Source organism: Rattus norvegicus, chromosome 9, assembly GCF_036323735.1.
Source record: "Rattus norvegicus strain BN/NHsdMcwi chromosome 9, GRCr8, whole genome shotgun sequence".
In the NCBI taxonomy this organism is placed as follows: Eukaryota; Metazoa; Chordata; class Mammalia; order Rodentia; family Muridae; genus Rattus; species Rattus norvegicus.
Genome location: NC_086027.1, coordinates 23,039,144 through 23,058,495, shown reverse-complemented (window position 1 = coordinate 23,058,495; position 19,352 = coordinate 23,039,144). Strand labels below are relative to the sequence as shown.

The following is a 19,352-nucleotide window of genomic DNA, read 5'->3' as shown; positions in this document are numbered from 1 at the left end:
AGACAAGATAATACTGATGTCCCTCAGAGCCCCAAAATAGTTGCCTCTAGACCTATAACAAGACTTAAGGCAAAGCAGGTTCCTAGAAGGGTGGTAGAAAGTGTGGTCCATGAGGAAGTGTACTATACTACTAAGGAGCTTAATGAGTTTGCTAAGTCATTCAAGCAGAAGTCTGGGGAATATGTATGGGAATGGATTTTAAGGGTGTGGGATAATGGTGGAAGGAACATAAAACTAGATCAGGCTGAGTTTATTGACATGGGCCCTCTGAGTAGAGATTCTAGGTTTAATATGGAAGCTCGCACAGTTCAACAAGGTGTCAGAACTTTGTTTGAATGGCTGGCTGAAGCATTTATTAAAAGATGGCCTACTGAAAAGGAGTTGGAGATGCCTGATATCCCTTGGCTTAGTGTTGATGAAGGGATTTTAAGGCTCAGGGAAATTGCAATGCTAGAGTGGATACACTATCCTAATCCTCCACAATGGAAAGACCCAGAAGATATGCCCTTCACGAATCCTATAAGACGCAAACTGGTGAGAGGGGCACCAGCACATTTGAAGAGTTTTGTTCTCTCCCTTTTGCTTGTGCCAAACCTTAGGGTTGGAGACGCTGCTGCTCAATTGGATGAATTAAATGCAATGGACCTAATTGGGCCCTGGGGTAGCAGCAACCAGGTGGTAGCATTGAATCACCAGAGACAAGATGATCATAACTATTGTACAGGCAGCACAGATAACACAATGTTCATAATGGCATGACGCATTCTGACCTTTGCTACTGGCTCATCAGTCATGGTGTTTCCAGGCATGAAATAGATAGGAAGCCTACTGAATATCTGATCCGCGTAAACAGAACAATTCACAAACAAATAAAAGAAAGGCTATGTTGGATCATGGCAAAAAGGCAGTCACTGCCAGTGAATCAATTTCCAGACTTGAGCCAGTTTGCAGACCCAGACCCCATTGAATGAAGGAATGATAGGTGCCCTGAGGAAAGACCTTGATAAATCACCTTAAAGTTTTACTGTTCTAGAGTCCTTCCCTAGAAGGACATATAGCCTTTTACAAGGGCTTTTACACTGGGGGAAAGGAAACAGACTTTCCAGGGTCTGTCTATTAGATACTAGTTCTGAATTGACACTGATTCTGAGAAATCCCAAGAAACATAAGTAGGGGCTTATGGAGGCTAGGTGATTAATGGAGCTTTGGCTGACTCATAGTAGGTCCCTGAACTGTTCCTGTGATTATTTGCCCAGTCCCAGAGTGTATAATTGGGATAGATATATTTAGAAGTTGGCAGGATCCTCACATTGATTCTCTGACCTGTGGAGTGGGGGCTATTATAGTTGGAAAGGCTAAGTGGAAGCCTTTAGAGTTACCTTTGCCAAAGAAAATAGTGAATCAAAAACAGTATCACATACCTGGTGGAACTGCAGAAATTCGTGCCACCACCAAATTCTTCAAAGATGCAAGGGTGGTGGTTTCTACTACATCTCCCTTTAACTCTGCTATCTGGCCAGTTAAATGACAGTTGACTATCAAAAACTCAATCAAGTCTTAACTCCAGTTGCAGCTTCTGTACCAGATGTAGTGTCCTTACTGGAGCAAATTAACATATCTTCTGGTACATAGTATTCAGCTACTGATCAAGCAAATGCCTTTTTCTTAGAATCTGTTCATAAGGATCACCAGATGCAATTCTCTTTCAGATGGCAAAGCCAGCAGTATACCTTTACAGTTTTACCTCAAGGATATATAGACTTTCCTGCTCTGTGTTATAACTTAGTTAGAAAGGATCTTGATTTTCTGTCTCTTCCACAAAATATCACATTGCTGTACTATATAAATGACATACTGACTGGACCAAGTGAGGACCAAGGAGGTAGCAACCACTTTTGACTCATTGGTAACCCATATATGTATCAGAGGATAGGAAATAAGTCCAACCAGAATTCAAGGACCTCAGTGAAATCCTTAGGAGTCCAGTGGTGTGGAGAATGCAGAGATATCCCTTGGAAGGTAAAGAATAAATAATTGCTGTCCTCCCCCTCCCCCTAAGAAAGAAGCGTAACGCTAGTGGGCCTATTTGGATTCTGGAAGCGTTACAATTTTCACATGGGTGTGTTACTCCAGGCCATACACTAAGAGACTAGGAAAGCTGTTAGCTTTGTGTAGAGCCTGGGACAGGAAGTCTCAACAGATCCAGGCTACTGTGCAGGCTGCTCTACCACTTGGAGCATATGATCCAGCAGACCCAATGGTACTTGAAGTGTCAGTGACAGACAAGGATGCTGTTTGGAGCTTTGACATACCTAAGGTGGATCACAGAAGAGACCTTTGGGATCCTACCATCATCTGCAGACAACTGTTCTCCCTTTAAAAGATAATTCTTGACTTGCTATTGGACCTCAATGAAAACTGAACATTTGACAGTGAGCCACCAAGTTACCATGTGACCTGAGCTGCCTATCATGAGCTGAGTATTATTGGACCCACCAAATCATGAAGTAGGACATACACAGTAGCAATCCATTATCAAATGGAAGTGGTATAGGGCTGGAAAGATGGCTCTGTGGTTAAGAGCATTGGCTACTCTTCCAGAGGTCCTGAGTTCAATTCCCAGCAACCACATGGTGGCTCACAACTAACTGCAGTGAGATCCGATGCCCTCTTCTGCTGTGTCTGCAGATAGCAGTATACTTATATACATTAAATAAATATTTTTCCGAAAATGGAAGTGGTATATACATGATTGCACCTGAGCAGGTCCTGATGGCACAAGCAAGTCATATGCAGAAGTTGCCCAAATGCTTGTGGTTTCTGCTCTTGTTACAGTTCAGTCTTGCTGCCAAGCATGTGCCTATAGCCTCATGGGGTGTTCCTACAATCAGCTTACTGAGGAAGAGACAACTAGGGCCTGGTTTACTGATGGTTGTGCACTTTATACAGGCACCACCCAGAAGTGGACAGCTGCAGCATTACAAACCCTTTTTAGTACAACTCTGAAAGATGCTGACAAAAGGAAATCTTCACAGTGGGCCGAACTTGGCCAAATGAACGATTGTTCACTGCTTTGTATGCTGTTAAATGGATTGGCTGGATGGTCATGGACATAGAAAGATTATGATTGGAAAATTGGTGAGAAAAGCATCTGGGGAAGAAGTATGTGAATAGACCTTGGCAAATGTGCAAAGGATGTGAAGATATTTGTGTCCCATGTAATGCTCATCAAAAGGTGACTTCAGCCAAGGAGTTCAGTAATCAAGATGGGATGCCCTATTCTGTGCACACTCAGCTTCTTTCCCTTAGCTATTCCTGTCATTGCCCGATGTCCACATGAACAAAGTGGCCATGGCGACATAGATGGGGATTATGGGTGGACTCAACAATATGGACTTTCACTAACCAAGATTGATCTGGCTACAGCTGCTTCTGAATGCCAAATCAGCTAACATTGAGACCCAGATAAACACCATTCCCTGAGGTGATCATCTAGCAACCTGGTGAGAGGCGGACTACATTGGACGACTTCCTCCGTGGAAAGAACAGTGCTTTGCCTTTACTGAAGTAGATACTTATTCTGGTTAGAGACTTGCATTTCTTGCACATAATGCTTCTGCCAAAACCACAATTTATGAACTTACAGAGTGCCTTATCCATCATCATAGTATTCCACAAAGTATTGCTTCTAACCAAGGTACTCACTTCACAGCCAGAGAAGTGTGACAGTGGACCCACGATCATAGAATGCACTGGTCTTACCGTGTTCCCCACCATCCTGAAGCAGCTGGTCTGATAGAAATATGAAATGGCCTTTTAAAGACACAGTTACAGCGTCAGTTAGGTAGCAGCAGTCTGGAGGGTTGAGGCAAGGTTCTTCAGAAGACAGTATATGCTTTGAGTCAACATCCAATGTAAGGTACAATTTCTCCCATAGCCAGGATCCATGGGTCCAGGAATCAAGGCCTGAAAAGGGGAATCACTAACAGCCCTAATAACACACTAGGGGGAAAAAGTGATTTCTGTTCCTACACCCTAGGTTCTTTGGATCCAGAGAGAGAAGTGTTCCTGCTAGAAACTACAACAAAAATTCCATTGGACTAGAAGCAAAGACTTTCCCCTGGCATCTTTGGGCTTCTAATGTCCTTAAACCTACAGGCTAAGGAAAGAATAACAGTGTTAGGAGGGAACCAGATTACCATGGGGAAGTTGGATTGCTTCTTCACACAGAGGTAAGAAAGATTATGTCTGGAGCGTAGAAGATTTTTTAGGGTATCTCTTAGGACTATCTTAACATGTAATTAAAGTCAATGGGAAACTATAACAACCTAATCCAGACAGGATGACAAAGGGCATGAGCCTTCAGGAATGAAGGTATGGGTCACTTCTCCAGGAAAAGAGCCAAAACCTGCCGAAGTACCTGCCGGGTGGAGGAAATGCAGAATGGGTAGAAGAAGAAGAAGGTAGTTACAAATACCAGCTAAGGCCACATGACTAGTTGCAAAAAAAATGAGGATTATAGTTGACATGACAACACCTGTTGTATTTTCTCAAGAATGCATTTGTTCAGATTTGTGTTTTCCTTCGATTTTTAATCCTATGTTGTAACATCAATTAAAAGAATATCAATTATCATATTTAAGTTTGAGATACTAAAAGGATGTCCCCTAAAAAACATTGCCACCTATTCTAAATTTATAATTTGTTAGCAGTTGTACAACTGTTGTATGGGTTATATCATGTTAGGCATAATTATGACCTGGTTAAATAGATAATGCATCTGTGATTGTACATGGGATGGTTATGTTTAGGCATTATCATGACCTGATAATTGTTTTCATTTGGAGATTAATTATGACTTAAGCTGTGATTGTGTGTCAAGTTGAAAAGAGGCTGCGATGGCTATTCTCGGCTGTCAGCTTGACTATCTCTGCAGTGGACTGCAGTCCAGGAATGGAGACCACGTCTGTGAGTGTTTATCTGCTTCATTTGAAGTGGGTGAATCTACTTCTAGTCTAGACCTTTGAGGTAGAAGGCACACATCTTTTATCCGAATCTTAAGGTAGGAAGACATGGGCATTTAATTCAGATCTTGAGGTAGTAAGACTCAAATCCCTTTAATCCGGGACATACCTTCAACTGGACATCTATGTAAGGGCGTAGAAGAAGGAAGCTTTTGCTCTTTGTCTATTTGCCCTCACCTTGCTAGCACATCCATTCCTTCACTGGCTTTAGAGCCTATGTCTGGATTGGAGCATATACTGAAGACCAGCTGCAACATGCAGCCTTGTGGGACAGAACAACTACTAGATTCTCGGACTTTCTGGTCATGGCTAGCCATTGTTGGATCAGCTGGACTGCAGCCTGTAAGTCATTCCAGTGAATCTTCTTGGGAGGGGAAGGTTGGAGAAGATGAATTCATTCTTTAAGTTAGTACAGGGAATAAATCTTAAGTGTGATCTTCTACAGGTAATGCATTCTGTTTTCCTTCTCAAGTCCTGTTATGCCTTTGCCAACTTTTCAGAAGGATCACCTAGAATGAAGTGGTGCATTCAGGCTATCCCTACAGTACCATGCTTGATCAGTTCTTAGTTCTTCACCAGTGACCCCCTCCACCCACATGGTTTTTTTAATAAAACAAAAAGGAGGAACTGTGGCAATGCATTGTGATAAAAATATCTTACATCCTAAGAGACTGGAATTTTTGCTAGCACAGTCTGAGTTAATAATACACCTTGAGGTCACTTAAGACTGCCATGTACTATGTATGTACTTTGCCTGTTTGTTTAATCTGCCTATAAGAGAACAATATTAAAATCAACTTTACTTGCCTTGGACTTCCCATGTGATCAACTTTTGGGATTGTTTTGTTAGTTTTTTTGTTTGCTTGGGGGTTGTTGGGGTTGTTATTGTTGAGACTGGGTCTTTCTAGTCCTGGCTGTCCTAGAACTTGCTATGTAGACCATACTGGCCTCCAACTCACAGAAATCCCCCTCCCTCTGTCTCACAAGTGTGGGATCAAAAGTGTGTACCACCATGCCCAGCCCAGCTCATATGATCAGCTTTTCCAGATTAGGCACATACACAGCTATAATCTTGAGTTATCTTCTCTTCCATGTTCCTGACCCAAGAGTCATGCATGAGTGCTTGTACATAAGTTATAATCATTTGATGGAAACAGCTAATAGTCTGAAAGCAATCTTATAAAACAAATATTTATAAAAGATAGCATTCATATATTGCTTTAAATGACAAAGTGAAGTGACAATGGATATGCAGTGTGAATGGTATGTGCAGAATGAGGCACAGTAGGGGTGATGGTTTGCAGACAAGGAGCACCTAGTTTTGCCAGCAAATTCTAGGCTGTGGTTCTCAGCCTTCTAATGCTGCAACCCTTTAATACATTTCCTCAGGTTGTGACCCCAACCATATAATTATTTCATTGCTACTTTGTAACTGTAATTTTGCTGTTAATGAAACTATAATATAAATATTTGTGTTTTCCAATGGTCATAGGTGACCCCTGTGAAAGGGTCATTTAACAACCCTAAAGGGGTTGTGACCCACAAGTCGAGAACTGCTGTGCTAGACGGTACTCCTCCCCTGAACCTTCAAGGACCCAACCCTGGGAACAACTTATCCTCAGGCTCCCGCTTCCACAGTCGGAAGAGAATCCACTTCTCTCTTTTCTTCAAAGATTTTGTTTTTCTTTAATGTGTATGGGTGTTTTGCCTGCATATATGTCTGCACATTTGTGCAGAATCTAAGTAGGCCAGGTGACAGCTTCAGATCCCTTGAACTGAAGTGACATGCAGTTGTGAGCCACCATGTAGGTGCTGGGAGCCGAACCTGGATCCTCTAGCTCTACCAGTGCTTGTACTGGCTGCCTACCTCTCCAACCCACAACTCACTGCTATTGTCTTATGCCAGAGCAGCTCTAGAAGTTAATACACTTTTCTTTTCCTTCATATATTTTTTGATGCATCTGAGTGTCTTGCCTCAGATACCTGTATATTGGATACCCTGGAACTGGAATTACGGGTGGTTGGGAGCCACCAGATGGGAGCCGGGAGCCAGGCCCATTCTCTACTGGATGAGCCATCTCTTAAGTACTGAGCCATCTCCCCCGCCCTTCCTTTTTTGTTTGTTTGTTTGTTTGTTTTGTTTTAAAGAATTTCCAAACTGGGGGGAGTGAGTTGGAGAGATGGCTCAGTGGTAATGAGCACTGCCTGTCCCTTGAGAGGTTCTGAGTCCAATTCCCAGTCCCCACATAGCAGCCATCTATTAAGGGATCTGATGCCCTCTTCTGGTGTGCAGACATCCATGCAGACAATGCCCTAAAATATATAAGTAAATATCTGTTTTTAAAAATTCCAAACTGGGGGTTAGGGATTTAGCTCAGTGGTAGAGCACTTGCCTAGCAAGCACAAGGCCCTGGGTTCGGTCCCCAGCTATGAAAAAAAGGAAAAGAAAAAAAATTCCAAACTGATTTGACATAGAAACCCTTTTTCGCATAAAAGCTATTCACTTGCAAGAAACACACCCCAGCTCCAGAAGAACAGTAGCTGTCTATCAAGCTTACAAAGGGAACTTCAGGCAGCGCCATTCTCCATTTTGCTGCCATAAGCACCTGGAACTGGATCTGACTGAGTTGACATTTACTACTTACCTGAGGAAAATACTTAATATCAACTTCTAGCTCACTTGTTTTGTTTTTGTACCATTTACATTTTTTATTACTGGAGAGGGGGTGCTGAAAGCCACAGCATACACAAGGAGGTCAGAAGACAGCTTTCAGGAGTCAGTTCTCTCCTTCCACAGAGGCTGCAGAGATCAAACCCACGTCATCAGGCTTGCTCAGTAAGTGCTTTTACCTGGTGAGCCATGTTGCCAGCCCTCACCTGTCTTTTAACACAAGAGACTACACAGAAAAATCTTAATCCCCTAAGATTAGGAATGTAAGTCAACAGCAACATCAAGACATGGGTGGGAAGAATATTAGTCACTCCTTATAATCTCCCCCAAATAAATGTACGCAATTAAAGACAAGCCCCTAGCTCCACACCCAACACCCAGACTAGCTTCCCTAGACCCTTCCTCTCATTTGCACATTAGCCAGCACTGAGAGAACCGGTGACCTAGCATCATTACTACAAAATGAATCGCATGCACCCTACCACAGTAAGTAATACCATATTACAAAAAAGGTTTTTAATGTTTTTTATTTATATGTAATGTGCGTGCATGTGTACGCAACACGTGTGAGGATGTCCGATGAGGCAGGAAAAGGGTTTGAGACCCCATGATGCTGGAGCTACAGGGGGTTGTGAGCTTCCCTTGGGTGCTGAGAACTGAACTTGTTCCTTCTGGAAGAGCAGCAAGCACCTTTAACCGTGGAGCCATCTCCCCAGTCCCTGCAAAACAGTCTTAGTCACCTAATGTGGCTTGAGTTTCAACTACCAGCACTTTGTGGTGGATTCAATTGTGGATTTTAATCTTTTTTCCTCAGGAGTTCATCTTTGTGGGTCTCGTTTCTAGAGTCTTCTGTGCCCTGAGATGGGACAGTGTTCCCAAAGAGAATCTGCTTTTCCTCAGGCCCTAGGGATTCAAGAGTCATCTGAGTTCATTGTTCTGTTTGCAACTAGTATCCCCCGGCCCTGAATGCACAGGTTTCATGTTCATGTCTCAGAGAGGTTTTCTTTTGTCACATGCATATATTTATACCCCAGACGTTTATGCCAACAACATTCATCAACGCCTATCACGTGCATCTCAAAATCAGCTTGCCCAGTACTGAGCTTCTGGAAAGCCTGTAGCCATGTGAATGTCCTATTCAGCAAATAGAACCAATTGACCTGTATGGGTGTATAGGGACTTTACTGAACAATAGGCAAATAGGGGTTGAAATCTGTCTTATGACAAACAGCTCAGTTAAGGTGGAAGTGTTTATATGTTCAAATACACTGTCTTGATTGTCAGACCAAGCAAGAAAAGCCTCACAGACCTGCTACATGACCTTGAGAGCAAAACTGGAAAATACTTTGCCTTGTCAAACAGTGCCACCACTGAGCTAAATTTTGGAAGTCAGTTGCTCAAGATCAAAAGGAAACAGTCCAACCAAACAATCCCTCAGAGTAAAACTGTAGGAGGTGCTGTAGGGTGCTACAGAATGCTCGTAAGTCTTTTATAGGATTTGTTAAGTTTCATAGTGCTATAGTTTGGATATGGCTTGGTCCCTGTGGTGATTGGCCTTCATTGTTATCTTGACTAGATTTAGAGAAAACATGCTCTCTGAGGGTGTTTTCCTCAGAGACATGTAATGGAGGAGGAAAGACGCACCCTGAATATGGGCAGTATCTTCCCATGGGTCACAGATGAAATAAAAATGAGAAATCCAGCTGAGCACCAGCATTCACCCCTCTCTGCTCCCAATTGTAGATACAGTGTGGCCAGTGTTTCATGTTGCTACTGCTGTGCCTTCCCTGTGTCCCCTAAAACTGTAAGCCAAAATAACCCTTAAGTTGCTTCTCACCTGATACAGCAATGAGAAATGAAATTAATACTGTCCCCAATACAGTGAGTGACATTGAAAACTGATAGGACTGGCTGGCGGAGCACGCCTCTAATCCCAGCACTTGGGAGGTAGAAGCAGGCAGATCAAGGTCAGCCTGGTCTACAGAGTGAATTCTGGGACAGCTAGGGCTACACAAAGAAACCCTGTAGGAGAGTAGGAGAAAACGAAGAAAATGGATAGGATCTTGATTAGGTAGAGCCTAATAAGAGGTGTCCGCTGTCCGGGTGAAAGGTAATGCTGGTTTCCAGGGGTCTTCCGGGAGTGGATTAGACTTTCCTTTAGGAAAGAGCCTCAGGGTAGGAGGTGGGTCACTGGGAGCAGGCCTTGTAGCTCTGTAGCCTGATACTTCTTCCTGTTCATAATTGGACTATGGATACAGTGTGAGCAGCCAGCCTCCTACTCCTACCATGATGCCTTCCCTGCCTGCTGCCATGTCTTCTCCACTGTGGTTGACTGCATCCCTCTGGTACTGGGAGCCAAAATAAACCTTTTCTTCTTTAAGTTGCCTTTGTTAGAGTATTTGTCACAGCAATACACATACACACCACAAACACAACCCCCATCTCGAAAAAAGAAAGACCTTAGAGATCCAACTTTGCCCCTCCCGCCCCCATATGAGGGCAGAGCAGGAAGGCAGTGCCTCACCAGATGCCAAATTGGCTAGCATCTTGGGCTTGGAATTTCCAGGCTCTAGAACTATGAGAAGGAAATTTCTTGTGTTTATAAGCTACCCCGTCTCTAATATTCTGTAATAGCAGTCTGAGGAAACAGAAACACTTCCATAATGCCTGCCTGACCATTAATCTGTAGGCATCTTGTATCTGAGTAAAACCAAACATGAGCTGTATATTAGTTTCAATGCTAAATACCAAGCTTGCGTTGGAAATTTGCATATGGTGGTTAGAAAATCTCCCCCACTTCAAGAACACATGCTTAAGGTAGGTCTGAAGGTATAAAGGATTCTGATGTATGTCACTGGCTGTCAAGTGGCTCAGCAAAACAGAGCGAGAGGGAGAGGAAGAAACACTGGCATACATGCTGTCCATGGGAGTCTAGATGAGGGTGCCCAGGTGTCTGCTTTATGCTTAGTGCAACTTTTCTACACATCTTGAAAGTTTTCACAGCTGAGTGTTAAACAAGGCAAAACAGTGATTCCTCATTAGAGTCAAACAAATGGTTTAGGACAGAGACAATGTCAAAAGCAAAGAATAAAAAAACCCAGCAATGGCAAAGGCTGGCTGGGAGGGCAGTCAGCGCATGCTTGGGGGCTCATGTCTCTGCTCAGGGTTGTCTTGGAAAGTTGGAAGCACCTGTGGATAGAGGCACAGCATTAAAGAGTGTGTTCCCTCACAAGCCAACAGCTCTCAAGCGAGACATTCAATCCTTAGAGCACAGTGAGGACCTCTGCCAAGAGGACCTCCTGGAGGCAGAAGGCACTGACATCTCTGAGCTCCACATGCAGCCTCCCAAAGGACTGCTCTTCTGAACTCCTCCAGTTTCTGTAGTTTGGGGTTTTTTTTTTTTGTCTGTTTGTTTGTTTGTTTTCGTTTTTGTTTTGTTTTGTTTTGTTTGAAATTTCTTGAACCTACCAGTGGAGAGAAAACCGTGGAGGAAGGGCATCGGCGCCTGCCAGTTGTCAAGATCCTCAACTTCTTTTATCTCGTTCTTCAAATTATTGGCTTTTTCCTTCTCCCAGAAAGGCAGACTGCAGGAAGAACACAACCGCACTGAGTTTGAATGTATGCCATGTTAAATTTATAAACACCATCTATGAGAAAGGCACTGTGTGACCACGTGACCATAAAGGGACCTAGGCCTCCACAGCAAGGAGCTGTGGAGAGAGCCAGTGAGTAAAGTGATTGTAGTGTAGCCACAAGGACCTGTGTTCACACCTCAGAACCCACAGAACGAGGCAGGGTGTGGCCAGCACCTAAGGTTGACCTCTGACCTCGACATGCACACGTTCAAACACACACAATAAGTAAATGTAAAAATAACAATGTAGATTTAAAAAGACAGACCTAAACACAGAGTGATGCAAAAGCAGTAGGATGACCTGTGGTATATTAGCTAAATGCAAATGGATAGAACGAGTTGTAATCTTTTTTTTTGAAGTTTTATAACTGTATGGGTGTTTCCTATGCATCTGCACCATGTGCCATGTGGTGCCCAGAGACCAGAAGATGGAGGAGCACCGGAAACTAGAATTGCTGATGGGCGTGAGTGGCCCTGCGGGCACTGAGGCTTGAACCTGGGTCCTCTGGAAGAACGTCCAGTGCTCTTAACCACTGAACCTTCTCTCCAGCCCCAGAGACTTCTTAATAGTAAAGTAATATAATATTAATGAATAACAAATATTAAAATGTATAGATATGGATAATGAGAGCAAAGCAATTGTATAAAGCCTACCCATCCAATAACATGGGAATTAAAGGCCTCCTGCAAATATGGCTTCATAATTGAGGAATCAGGCAATAAGAGCAGACAGAGCACAGTGTTCTCAACAAGTCTGAAGAGCCAGAGATCCGTCATTAGGAAACCTTAGACACACGGAAACAGCAGGGCAAAGCTTGGGGGTGGGGGCTACACAGAAAATGAACTTCCGAAATTTGTATACCGGTTCCCTTGAGGATCGCTGAATGTTATGAAGTATTATAAGGTGAGGTGCCACAGGACAATAAAATAGTCTATTGTGTGCTGTGTTGGATAGTTTTATGTCAACTTGACACAAGCTTGGAACAGGGAACCTTGATTAAGAAAATGCCTCCGTAAGATGGGGGTTGTGTGCAGGCCTGTAAGACATTTTCTTAATTGGTACTGATGTGGGAGGGCCTAGCCCATTTTGGGTAGCACCATCCCTAGGCTGGTGATCCTGGGTTCTATAAGCTGAGCAAGCTGTGAGGAGCAAGCCAGTAAGCAGCATCCTCCATGGCCTCTGCATCAGCTCCTATCTCCAGGTCTCCGGGTTCCTGCCATTTGAATTCTTGAGAGCTTGTTTGGCGGTTCTAGCAGGGGAGCACAGCTACTCGTACACCCTTGACCGAAGACCGGTCCTCCTCTATTCAGGGAAGGTCATCCTCTTCGACCGAGCGCGCAGCTTCGGAAGGGACGCACATGGAGCGGTGAGGGAGGAAGGGGACACCCGCCTAGCCAGCCAGATCAGCCGAATCAACCCTGGCAATCAATGGGGTGACAGATGTCGCAGCCAGATCGCCCTCACATCCGCCATTTGAATTCTTATCCTGACTTCCTTTGATGTTGGACTGTAATACAGAAGTATACACTAAATAAGCCCAAAGATATGAGCGTCATTGTTCCCAGCTTCCATGGAAAACTGAAAAATTATTCTAGATCCCACAAACGGAGCTGGAAAGTCTTCATTGATTACTGCAAGCATTTGGTAAAGACTTTAATGGAGTAGTTAGCTACTCTAAACTAACCTTAGAGAGGTCCTGAAAACAGTCAAAACACACTCAAAAGCATCAATCTTCAAAAACTAAAGATCAAGCTAGGCAGTGATAGTACACGCTTTTAATCCCAGCAATCAGGAGACAGAGTTCAAGGCCAGCCAGGGCTACACAGAGAAACCTTGTCTCAAAAAAAAAAATGTGTGTGTGTGTTTGTGTGTGTGTGTGTGTGTGTGTGTGTGTGTGTGTGTACACATATGTAACTATAATATAACACAATAGAAAAACCACCCTACTTAGTATTTTTATGATTTATACATACAAATATATTTTTATATATTCATAAGAGGCAATTTACAAAAACTAAAATAATTGGGTAGGATGGTAAGGCAGTGGCTGATAGGTTGAGTATTCTAGAATAGTGTTTATTAAAAAAGGAAGTACAGACATGAGAAGCTTAATTATGTGTTGGAAGGACTAATGAAGCATAACAAAGGCATTAGAGGTGCCAAGCTTAGAATAAAAGGCTTTTCTTCCCACCCAGCACTGAATCCTGCTGTGTGAGACTCGGGAGCACACGTGCCAACCTCACCACATTACATGAGACTATTTCTATTCAGAAATAGGGAGAGGGAAGAGGTAAATACATAAATTCATGGTCAGAGCAAAAGTTTGAAATCGGGGCTGGAGATAGGGCTTGGTCATAGTTAGGAGCATTGGCTGCCCTTCCAGAAGACCCTGTTTTGATTCCTGGCCAGCACCGAAACTATAGCTTGAAACCATTTGTAAATTCAGTTTCAGGGAATCTAAAACCTTCTTCTGGATCTCTGGGCCCCAGACACACACATGGTACACAGGCATACATATGAGTAAAACACTTCTACACATAATTTTTCATTTAAAATATATTCGAGTCTATAAGCATGGAATTAGGGCCACTGAGATGGCTCCATGGATATTGGTGCTTGCTGCCAGTGTAATGACATGAGTTCAAGCCTTGAGACCCACATAGTGCAAAGAGAACCAACTCCCTAACACGTGGCACATGTGCCTCTATACATGCATACCTTTTTATATATGTAGAAAAACATAGGACTAGTATTTCCCTCAAGTACAGGGATGTTCTGTGATATTCTAGTATTCTGGAAAATGGAGTATCAGTCATTTTATCCATGTAAACTCCCTTCCCATGCATACCCAAGCACAACACGGCATGAGGCAGTTGGCCAGTGTCATCTGTAAAATTTGTCCCCCTCCCATTGCCAGATGCCACAGACCCTTGACCTCTGTGGGTCTTTCCAACTGTCCACCATACTGCACTGACCCTCCTGATGTAACACAAAAGGTCCCTGTGGTTTGACTGACTGTGGGCTCCACAGAGATGGGATCATAGAAAACCTGGGGAAAACTCACTTGGGAATTTGTGGAAGTGGCTCAAGTGGGATAAAGGTGTCGAATTTTTTCTCATAAGGTCCCCTGGGGAAAAAAAAACAGTAAAAACAACTGTAAAATTGCTATGACCTCTTTAAGTATGGAGAGCAACACATTATGTTCGAAACACGCTCTACCTTCTGGGATCAGTCCCAAAAAGAAGCTTCAGGGCCATACAGAGAACAATGTTTCATTTTTTATTAGGTTTCATCAAGATCACTGACTCCCACATAACTGGCTTTCTAGATAGTTTCAATAAAATACAACTGCTGTTTGTTCCTTCAGTTGAATGGCTCTCTTCTCTCTGACCATATTGTCCTAAGTTCACTTCCACCTTTAAAGTCAACCCACAGACTGGTCACTAACAGTCAGACTTAGTGCAAAAGCTCCTTTATCTACAAGTGTGTGGTAATAGACATCAGACAAAAAGAACAACTACTATTTCTGACTTTATCAGGTTTTAAAAGTATGATGTAATGGGTTCCTCGACATTTCCATATGAGTGTATCCTTGGAGTTAATTCATATTCATCCTTCCACTACCCTCTCTTACACCCTCCCCAGTGACGTGTGTGTGTGTGTGTGTGTGTGTGTGTGTGTGTGTGTGTGTGTGTGTGTTTGTATGCTTTTTTAAAGTCTGGTGCCATTTTTGTGGTACTGGGGATTGATATTAAGGCTTTGCACATCTAAGCAAGTTCACCACCAATGAATTATATCCTCAGGCCTTCTTGTCTCTTGTAGGCACAAATTAAGTAAATAAGAACTCTTTAAGGAATTTTCACTCCATCATATCTCACTGCTATATCTCCCACTTTAAAAAACAATTCCTATACAGGGTCTAGGGGAGAGGTTCAGTAGTAATGAGACTTGCTCTGAAAGCAACAGGATCTGGGTTCCAAATTCCCAGCACCTACATAAAAACCAGGCACCATGGGGTATGCTTGTGACCCCAGCGATAGGGGCAGAGACAGGCAGATCCTAGAGGTTCACTGTTCAGCTGGCTAGGCCAAATGTCAAGCTTTCGGTTCAGAGAGATCCAGACCAAAAACATAAGTGCAGAAAGCCATAGAGAAAACACTCCGTGTCCTCCTCTGGCCTCCCCATGCACATGCGTTGAGTATACACCCCTGCATACATAGGTGCTTATAACACACACAGACACACCAAGATATTAGACAAGTGACTAATTAAGTACTGTTAATTTACACTCAGCGGAGACAGGTAATAAAACCGTGGCATGCACGTGGACTCACAGTGAGAAGTTCACTGGCGGCAGAGTTGCCCCAGCTTTGAAGAACTCTTTACTCTGTTCTGGGAACATGTATGGATTATCTCCTGGTGTCAATTTGGGGATTCCATTTCTGGGATCAATATCTGTGGGAAACGTCAGAAAAGTCACATGTAAGGCTGAAGCCGATGCCGTCTTCTGTGAGCAGCCGCCCGACGGTGAACAATCAAGTCCCTTCATATTTATCGTGAGATAAATTCGTTAGCCCACCTTGGAAATTCAAGTTCACAGGACCTTTTTCCCCTATGCTGTGTTCTCCGATATGACTACTTAAAACCATGGAGGCTGCAGAAGAGCGGGTGTGGAGAGCCAGCCCCTGAGTGAGGCATGGCTCTTGTGCACGTACGCACACAGCAGCTGGGCAAGGTTTACAGGAGATCAAGCCAATTACATTTTTCAGAATAGACTGGGGATAGCGTCTGAGGCCCCGAGGATCTGTTGGCAGTTGATACCTTCAAGGAGAGGGACAGTGGCTTTTATTTAAGAGTATGGCCACAGGTAGTGTCCCAACACCCACAGACCACCTCATACTGTGGACAGCCCCAGTTGAAGGTTAAAAGTTCACTAAGTAAACATTTTTAGGGGTTGGGGATTTAGCTCAGTGGTAGAGCGCTTGCCTAGCAAGCGCAAGGCCCTGGGTTCAGTCCCCAGCTCTGAAAAAAAGAAAAAAAGAAAAAAAATTTTTTAAAGCAAAGATTGAGGTTGAGAAGAAGATGGGGGTGACAGTTCCAAGAGGATCAGAGGTGAGGAGCAACATGCAGATATGATCAAAGTACACTGGGTGCATTATAAATTTTCAAATAATAAAAATTTAAATTGAAAAACATGGCCAAGTGGTGGTGGTGCACCTTTAATCCCACCAACAGGAGGCAGAGGCAGGCCAGCAGATCTCTGTTCAAGGCCAGCCTGGCCTACAGAGTGAGTCCAGGACACCCAGGGCTACACAGAGAAACCCTGTCTCAAAAAACAAAACAAGGGCTGGAGAGATGGCTCAGGGGTTAAGAGCACTGACTGCTCTTCCAGAGATCCTGAGTTCAATTCCCAGCAACCACATGGTGGCTCACAACCATCTGTAATGGGATCTGATGCCCTCTTCTGGTGTGCATGAAGACAGCTACATTGTACACATAAAATAAACCTTTAAAAAAAAAAGCCAAAAAACATGGAGGAATATAGCTCACCTGGCTACCATATATAATCCCTTGGGTCAATGTCAAGCTATATATATATGTATATGTATTTGTATGTATATGTATATGTGTATGTATATATATTCTATCACTATAGATTATAAAACGTACACATTTGTTTGCTTGGCCCTTTGAGGGGTTTAGGTTTTGGGGGGTTTTGCTTGTTTTTTATTTTGGACAAGCAAGATATGTCGCTTTTATTTTGATATTCCACTATCTTATTGTATTTTATTATTTTGTGTGTCCGAGTGTTTTGCCAGCATGTCTGTTTCGCACCCATCAAGTCCTCTGAGACTAGAGCTACAGACTGCTGTGAGCCACTGTGTGGTGCTGAGGAGCAAGCCCGGGTGTTCTGGGAGAGCAACCAGTGAGCTTAACCACTGAGCCATCTCTCCAGCCCCTTTCATTGTTACAATGTTTTTTATTCATTCTTTAAGAATCTCAAAAGATTTGTTTTAATCATATTCTTTCCCTTCCCCCAACTTCTTCCAGAGTCTCCCAACCCTCCCTACCCACCAAACTTCATATTGTTATTCCCTCTTTAAACACATGCGCACACACCACCACCAACAAACATGAAATCTAATTATTTTGGCCAACTACTCCGGTGCCTGTGTCATACCCAGCGTCATGCCACTGGAGAGAAAAAAAACCTGATTCCCCCTCTCCCAGAAGATATCAGTTTCCAACCGCTTCTTGGCTAAGGGTGGGACTTGTGCCCACTTCCCCTCTATGTCAGGATCTTGTCTGGCTTGAGTTTGTGCTGTCAAGGCTCTGTGAGTACATATGCCCATTGGACCTGCCATGTCAAGAAAAACGCTGCCTTTTTGAAGTCATCCACCATGTCTGACTCTTACATGTTTTCTGCCCCATCCCCTGCCTCTGTCACTGAGCCTTAAAGGGAGGAGTGAGATACAGACATCCCATTTCAGCCTGAACACTCCAAGTGTCTGTCTGTCTCTCTCTCTCTCTCTCTCTCTCTCTCTCTCTCTCTCTCTCTCTCTCTCCCCTCTCTCTCTCTCTCCACTTTGATAGAGGATAGAGGAGACACATTACCGTATTTCTTCTTCCCAAGGCTCTTGTCCACTGTCCTCTCTGCCACAGACTTCCTGTTGCCCCGGAAGACCCCATTGAAGAAACACTGCTTTCCAACATGGTAGGTGTGGATGTTGCTGCTGAACCTTGGATAAAATGTCCACTCAGGACGCTGCCCATCTGCTGCAAGACATCGGAAACCCTTCCATTAGTACCACTCTGGGCCCTCGAGACAACTAGATGACAAGATGTTACAACCCTCCCCTCCGCAGGCTCTTCTTGACCTGCAGACTTCTCACGTATACATGGTTTTTTCTTTTTTTAGATTAATTTTATTTATTTTATGTATATGAGTACAGTGCCACTCTCTTCAGACGCACCAGAAGAGGGCATCAGATCCCATTACAGATGGTTGTGAGCCACCACGTGGTTGCTAGGATTTGAACTCAGGACCTCTGGAAGAGCAGTCAGTGCTCTTAACCACTGAACCATCTCTCCAGCCCCCTCATCTTATTTTTTAGGCAGGATCTCCCACTGGACCAAGAGCTCATTGGTTTGACTTGATCGCTGGGATCTTCTTACCCATCACTTCAATAGGACTAAAGGCACGTGCTCTCACACCTACCTTTTTTTACATGGGTACTGGAATCTATACTGAGACACTCATGCATGTGTGGTAAGCACTTTGTCTACTGAGCCATCTTCCCATCCCCCAGCCTTGGTCTCTTCATCTTCACCCTCCCAACTGTGGAGACCACGGGTGTGTGCCACCACACCCAGCTAAACTGTGGAGCCTTCCTCAGTGCATGTGAGCCCTTGGTTCTGCATCAGGGGTGGCATCAGACTCTGGGAAACTAGGCACGGGAGGAGGAGGAGGAGGAAGAGGAGGAGGAGGAGGAGGAGGAGGAGGAGGAGGAGGAGGAGGAGGAGGAGGAGGAGGAGGAGGAAAGGTACTCAAGAAGCTGCTCGATTGTTTCTGTTTTCTCTTGTCTTTCAAAACTCACACAAGCTTCATGTTCACACATTCTACAGAGGCTGGGAAGGGTCATAACAGCCTACAAGTACCTGTGATCAGCCTTCTCTCTGATGGCTGGAGAGAGAGAGAGAGAGAGAGAGAGAGAGAGAGAGAGAGAGAGAGAGAGAGAGCGCTCAACATAGACCAGCCATGACATCCTATCTGTGTGTAGCATGGTGTTGGCCCCACATATGTGCACCTCAGTGGACACACACCCAGCAAAGAAGGGAAAGCACAGTGCCACTTTAAGCTAGACACAGGCCCTTTCGGTGCCTACCTCATTTGAAGCTGTCCTTATAAAACTAATTCTAGTGACAAAGCAACAAAAGAATCCCATTGTTCTAGAGCTGCTGGAGAAGCCCCTGGTGAGGGGCAGCAAAGGACAGAGGTTGGACAGGAGGCCTGGGGAGCTG

General features: G+C 43.9%; 1 protein-coding gene across 11 annotated transcripts in view; it reads right to left on the bottom strand.

The window, feature by feature from the left end:
• The window catches only part of Spats1 (spermatogenesis associated, serine-rich 1), a 35,606-nt gene that overhangs the window by 1,239 nt on the left and 15,015 nt on the right, over positions 1-19,352 (bottom strand). For 3 of the 11 annotated variants that reach the window (XM_063266855.1, XM_063266851.1, XM_063266856.1), the window contains exons 4-8: positions 17,946-18,107; positions 15,665-15,785; positions 14,395-14,457; positions 11,164-11,279; positions 8,207-8,414 (exon numbers count right to left, since the gene is read on the bottom strand). In XM_063266855.1, coding sequence (XP_063122925.1) covers positions 8,212-8,414; positions 11,164-11,279; positions 14,395-14,457; positions 15,665-15,785; positions 17,946-18,107 — 665 coding nt within the window. In that variant the 3' untranslated portion in view covers positions 8,207-8,211. Of the gene's footprint in view, positions 1-8,206; positions 10,885-11,163; positions 11,280-14,394; positions 14,458-15,664; positions 15,786-17,945; positions 18,108-19,352 lie in introns of those variants that run through there. The other 8 variants (XM_063266857.1, XM_063266852.1, XM_063266859.1 and 5 more) reach the window with 5 other exon arrangements.